Below are 7,078 nucleotides of genomic sequence, written 5' to 3' on the forward strand. Positions count from 1 at the left end.
TAAGAGCCCAAAACTGTAGTTTTAACCCCTTAATAATCATACTGTTAGACCAATTATGTGAATAATAAGTAAGAGTTAACATTCATTACGCGTTTTTATGCATTTCGTGTCAAAGTCCATTATGTGTTCAAAATGTACCACTTTTTCAGATAAAGGAGCAAAAGTCAAGCTTCCCCCGTATCTTTGGACTCAGACCTCGAATTGGGCATACCTTATGTCAAAACGACCGCCTCGAAAAGAGCTTTGCAATGGTCCAAGCCTTGACCCAATCAGAGGAGCAGAAGTGGACGAAAAGTCTGTGGAAGTCAACTGCAGCTGAAGAGGCCTTTTGAATTTGAAAGAATTGGGTTTTGGGCCTGATTCTCTGGCCCAAACCCTGGCTCCAAGCCCATGCACGAATTTTGGATCTGAATGTATAAGAACAAAAGCTTAAGTCTTTGTTAATGGTAGATAGATAATGGTAGATTAATTAGTAGAGAATTAGGGTTCATAGCTTAGAATAGAAAGTAGCCATTAAAATAGCTTCTAGATCTAGATTTAATTGTTTTCTTTAATTAGTTTCAAATCCCTTATTAGATTAAACCTTTGAATCTTGTTCTTCATTTGATTAGATCAATAAAGTAGTATTCTTTATCCATTTCGATTTTGTCAATTCCAATTCTAGATCTAATTTCAATTCATGTCCTTAGTTCAATTTAGTCATTAAATTAAATTTCATTATTGTTTAATTAAATAAATTTCAATGCTTTATATTATGTTTAGTTTTAATATAAATGGAAATGATTATTTCAAGGCTAAACCTCCATTAGAGGGGGTTGTGAAGCCTTGATGAAAGCTTGATTCGATTATCGTCGTTAATGGATTTTCTATTCCACTCTAGAAATGATTAGTTCACCATGAGAATGGGTTTAATTGTTCACATGCTAGTTATAATTGGTAGAAATGCCATGTATAATTAGGGATTAGGAATAACCAATTGTTTATTCAATTACTTAATTGTTAAATTATTAGTGGATTAAGTTGAGTTATGGTGGAATCAATCCCCTCTAACTCCTTATCATAAATCAACGTTAGCATTCCATAGTATTCGATAAACCTACTAGTTGCATCTTGTGGGTAGTTGCATCGTAGTATAATTCCCTTCGAAAAACTCTCATAGACTTAAAAACTAGCTAGATTAGAAAACATCCATGCTAGAGCACTAGGAGTTCTATCTACTCCCCTATATCTCAATTGGTTGAGAGTAGAATAAATTCTTTGATAAACAAGATAGAATCAGTAATAAGTTTAGTTTACTTACGTTAAGAATTCATCGTTCATTTCGTAGGTAGACTGTTCATTTTTACGTTTATCACCACTAATTGAGAATCATTGTAGGCTTTGATCTTTTAATCTTATAGGGTTTTGACAGTACGTACACCATCAATGAAAGCTTCGTATTTGACTTCATTACTGGAAGTTTTGAAGTTCATGCGAACAGATTTTTCAATGATGGAGCCCTCTGGGGAGTTAAGTGTTACACCGATGTCGCTACCATTATTGTTGTATAAACAATCCATATAAAGAGACCATATATCTTGCTCTATGGGTTTTGGCGGTCGGGGTTCGTATTCTACCTGCCAATGTGGATCTTCAGTTGGGAAGTCTGTTAGAAAGTCTACGACGGCTTGAGCTTTGACAGTTGTTCGTGGCAAGAAGTCGTGGTCATGTTTTGCTAATGTGACTAACCATTTGGCAATGCGAGTGGGTTTAGATTTGTCATTCAAGATGTGTTTTAAGGGATATTCTATAATGACTCTGATGATGCGCCCTTGAAAATACAGTCTGAATTTTTTAGCAAAATAATGGAGAGCGAAGACGACTTTTTCGAGTGGAGTGTAGCATTGTTCAATAGGCAGTATTGTTTTGCTTGTGAAGTGAAATGGCTTTTCGACTCCATTATCATTTCTGAGAAGTACATGACTAATTGTGAAATCGGATGTGGAGAGATATAGATAGGGATCTTCATCGGCGACACTCCCATTTCTGACTGCATTAATGTCTTGATCCGACTGCATTAATGTGCTTGTAGTTGGTCACCACAAAGTTCCACGATGCCATGCGGGCTAGGGATCGGATGACTTGGTGCAGGGTTGATGGGACTCCTTTCATGTTGTGTATCCAGCTAAGCCCTAAAATGGTATTGTATGAAGATGGGATATCTAGGACGCTGAAGCGGGTCCTCATTGTGACTTCGATACCTATGTTATCTGTGATGGAAATTGGCAGTATGACATCACCTTTGGGATCAGTGCGTAGCCCGTTAAAGCCATAGATTAGATCAACTGTTAAGATTAAGATAGAGTCAGGTAGCCCGAGTTGCTTGAAGGTGTTGTAGTAAAGGATGTCACAGGAACTTCTGGGGTCAATTAAGATTCTATGGATGCAGACGCCTTTGATCTTGAGCTGGACTACGAGTGCATCATTGTCAGAGGGGGGTATGAAGTTGTAGATTGTAGAAAGTATACTTCAAAGATTTGTAAGAAGTTGAGGTTCATCCTAAATTGTTTAGAGTTTAGAGATTGGGAGTTTAGAGAAGAAGGTAGACTCTTAGTTTAGAACTTGACTAGTTTAGTTATGAATGAAAACATTGAAAAGCAAGTTATTGAAGATTGAAATGACTCAAAACATTGAAAGCAAATGATTGAATGAAAGATTGAAACAAGAAGAATAGGGAAATATTGATTGATTGAAATAAACAAGATAAAATAACAAGATTGAAATACAAGAAAATGAAGAACAATAAAGTAAAACTTGAATTGAAAAACAAGACTAGAAAAACCATCCTACACTTCAAAATCACCATTTCCATTCATCCTGAAAGATAGAATTCCAAGTGCACATACAAAATAAACATAACAAAAGAAAAGGCAAAAAGAAACAACTTAATAAAGGAAAATACAAATCATTCAGTTGAAACAAGGAAAGTATAAATTACATCTGACTCTAAAATGGAAACATGACCTTGAACACGCCCATCTTCATATCCGGCCTTCACGATACAAGTCTAACCCTTCACGCACTTCATCCTTCCAATCATTAGTTTCATACCAATATAAACTGCAAAGACAATGTGTTTCCCATGCAATTGGATATCCTTGTTCAACACTAACGATGTCATGCTTTTACGAATCTTCATGGCCTAAAGAAACAAAAGGGAATACGCAAAGGACACCAATTCCAATGGTCAATTATTAGTCAGAGAACCTATTGAGCTTAAGTTAATAAAAAAAATTTAGGTAACCTATGAACTTGAGTGTGAAGCCACGTAGCAAGATTGTTAGACATTACGCACACTTGTGACCAGCTTTGACAAAAAATAATAAAAATACACCTATTGTATGTATTACCAAGCCATCTTAAGTTTAAACAAATACCTGATCAGATGTAGAGTTCCTAGAAATTTTCGTTTGTGCTCCTTGATTAATTCCTTGCATAGTGAGCAATGCATTCACGTGTGATTACATCTCCATTTGTACCCTTTTCCCTTCAATCATGAATAAGACGATAAAATTGTATAAGAGTGAAATTGAATAGTTTTACTAATGAATAAAGCGATGAAACTCTAAACGCAAGTAAAACTAAAACTGAACTATACTCATGATTATCAAAGATTTATACTCTCGATACTATTGAAGTAGAGTTGGAATAGAAGATTCGTTCCTCTCCTAGTTCTTTAGCATTCAAGTTTCGTACGACTATCAATCCTACCAAAATCAATGAGAGTTTTACGAATTATACTACGAAATGCTACGGAATACTAAAGTTTGAATCTAGAATAAGAATTAGGGGGGAATTGAATCCACATTGAATCCAACTTAAGAAACTAGCATAGATTGTTGTAATCCAATTCTTACGTTCTTACGGTAAGAATTGGTCGTTCTAAACCCTAATTATACATGGCATCTCTACGAATTTATAACTAGCATGTGAGGACGTCCACCCATTCTCATGGCGAATTAACGATCTTCTAGAGTGGAATAGACTCTTACAACAATTCTATACTACACAATCAAATTTTCATCAAGACTTCATCAAACCCCTCTAATGGAGGTTTAGCCTTGATTCATCAAACTATTATTTCTATATGAAATTGAATAAGACATAATATAAAGATTCTAAATTTATTAAATTCAACTAAACAATAATTGAAATCTAAATTAACAACTAAGAAATCATTAACGACTAAGAATTGAAATTAGATCTAAGCAATTTTAAAAAACAAAATCGAAATTATCAAGAACTAACTATTTTATTTATCTAATGAATGATAAACAATGATTCAATACTGAAATTAAAACAAGAATAACAACTAATTAATTAATTGAAAAACTAGATCTAAAACTAAGCTGTTTTGGCTACTCTAATGGCTACCTCTATCCTAAGCTAATTGATACTTAAGAGCTAAGTCTTGTGTGTGGAAATGGAGGAGACCAGATCCACATTTTTGTGCATGGGCTGAGGGTCCATGTTTTGGCTCGAAAAATCGAGCCCAAAGCCCAATTTCTTCAGTCCACAGGGCCTTTTTCAACTGGTTTTGACTTCAATAGCCTTTTTTTCCACTTATGCTCCTCTGATTGGGTCAAAGTTTTAGACCATTGGAAAGCTCTTTCCGAGCCGGTCGTTTTGACATAAGGTACACCCGATTCGAGGCCTTGAGTCCAAAGATACGATCTTTGGAAGTTCTGCTGACTTTTGTGTGCTGTTTCTGCCCGTCTTGACCTTTAATCACAGAACTTCTTAGCAACCAACCCTTGCTCCTTTATATCACCGAAGTGACACATTTTTGCACATAATTGACTTCAATGCCTAAAAGACATAAAAACACGTAATTAGCATTAACTCTTATTTATTACTCGCATAATTGGTCTAAAAGTATTATTGTTAATGGGTTAAAACTATAGTTTTGGGCTCTTATCAATCACCACATGTTTCAAATCATCCATTTGGCTTTGCAGTTCCAATTTTGACTTCTCCATTTCTTAGAATTTCCTCTTATAAGGAGATCTATCCATAAGAGTGGTCTTGGAGACACCACTACCCAAGCCTAGTACCCGACCACTTCCGTCCTTTCCAAAAACCTACAAAGTCATTTTAACCCACATTGTGATTAATTTTTGAAGAAATGTAAAATTAACATATAAAAAAATAAAATAAATACGAAACACATCTCTGCAATAGGGTCATGGTCCAAATCCTTGTATTTGGTACTCGGGTCACAAGATCAATTTCATTGATTTGGATTTGTAAAATGAGGAAAAAAAAGTATAATCAATTAGACATTTCCTGGACTATAAGAAAGTAAATATATACTTCGTACAATCATAAGTCAGAGTAGTGAAGAATTCACGCAATTGCTAATACTTTGTGCAAAGAGTAGTCGGACGATTACAAGTGACCAGAAATAGAAACTAAAAGCTTTTTGTATGAAGTAGAACAGTTGAAGAAACTTGCAGTCTTCCACCCAAAGAAAAGCTCATCAAATTTCAAGCCCCTTATAGTAATATCCATGAAGACAAAATCCTATACAGACGATATGACAAGTTCCATAGTTGCATTGGTATGCCCAAACATGTCAACTCTTTAAGTCTTGATGTACACTGACCCACAACAAAGGACGACCAATTGATAGTACTAAAGCACTAGTTCTGAACATTTCAATAGTTCCATAGGATGCTCACTTAAATCACAAAGACAGCGGTCAAAACGGTTCGTAAAACAGATTTGAAACGACAAAGATATACATAAAACATATTTGAAATGACAAGCCACAAAAATATTTCTACACAATTCTAAACACATCATAAACTCTATTAGAGAGACTATTTATTATACATGGTTATAAAAATCAGCACTATGCATGAACTAAAGTCCAACAAAATAAAATGTAATATAACACAAAGAAAGCATGATTCAAGTATTGAGTTAAATCCCTAGCATGCTCCTAACACGGTGACATGGGCCACATTCCCATGGTCAACCCAAATGTTGTGTCAGACTCACGACAATTAAAGGTCATTATGTGTACATTGGTACAAGTAGTCACCCCTCAAACTTGAAATTCTATCAAATGTGGCGATTGAAAACATAAACTAAGTTGCTTTAGGTAGACATCATAAAAATATTATTTGAAACTAAAAATTTTCTAAAATCCAAGAACTTCCTTTTCAAATTCAATATCCTTGCATAACAAATATACAAAAGACATACAATACAATTAAAGTAAGTTACCCTCATTTTCCCAACCCCAAATATGATACCCAAGTACTGCATGCACCTTGTACTGTATATTCAATACTTCATGTTTGCTACCGCTGACCAAGAATGAGGCTTTGTTAATAAACGCTTCTGCATTCACAGCATCATCATCCTGCCATGTCAAGCAAGTAGAACAATTTAATGTAGGCAATAAAACATGCACTAGATTCATGTAGAATGGGTTCATCTTAAAGATCAACCAGAGTTCAGTCTACAAAAGATGACATAATGTATAGACAACCACTAGTTATAAATGAAAGGCATGAGCCTGCGACACATGTGCCACATATATGTAGGCAGATATTAAGTACCTCAAGATAAAGGCAAGCAATTTGGATGCATTTAGAGAGGTTGTATGCCTCATCCATCATTCTGAAAGAGAAGTAGAAGATTAAAAAGTTGAAGAGTGCTGCATATATTGATAAAAGTATTAGCGTAACTCAAAAAGTACAACAAAAAAAGAAGATGTTTTGTGCCTTACCTTATTCCGAGTCCAGATCAATTCCACTGAAAGCATCCGAGCTGCTCTTGACCATGCTCCTCGACTCATACAATTCAGCAAGCTTCTATCCGATAATCAAAACTTTCATATAACGAAAAAATTAAAAGTGACAATCAAGAAGGAAATTGTCACAACCGAAATGCTAATTGTATTTGCAAGTGAAAAAGCAATTATATTGATGTAGTAGTTAAAGCTATTACATCTTTACCATAAATCAATTAATAATGTTCACTTCAATTTGTCCCCAACACCCAAAAGATAATTAAAGAGCCAAACAAA

At 34.8% G+C, this 7,078-nt stretch overlaps 1 protein-coding gene across 1 annotated transcript; it reads right to left on the reverse strand.

Annotated features, from left to right (window-relative positions):
• Positions 1-5,063: 5,063 nt before the first annotated feature.
• LOC147497301 (COP9 signalosome complex subunit 4-like) lies at positions 5,064-6,667 on the reverse strand. The gene is made up of 3 exons (XM_086562494.1): positions 6,609-6,667; positions 6,271-6,409; positions 5,064-5,120 (listed from the first exon to the last, which is right to left on the reverse strand). Exons 1-3 carry the CDS (start codon positions 6,663-6,665, stop codon positions 5,077-5,079), a joined length of 240 nt encoding a protein of 79 aa, XP_086418620.1. The 5' UTR covers positions 6,666-6,667; the 3' UTR covers positions 5,064-5,076.
• Positions 6,668-7,078: the final 411 nt, after the last annotated feature.

Source organism: Coptis chinensis, chromosome 5 (assembly GCF_015680905.1).
Source record: "Coptis chinensis isolate HL-2020 chromosome 5, ASM1568090v1, whole genome shotgun sequence".
Classification (NCBI taxonomy): domain Eukaryota; kingdom Viridiplantae; phylum Streptophyta; class Magnoliopsida; order Ranunculales; family Ranunculaceae; genus Coptis; species Coptis chinensis.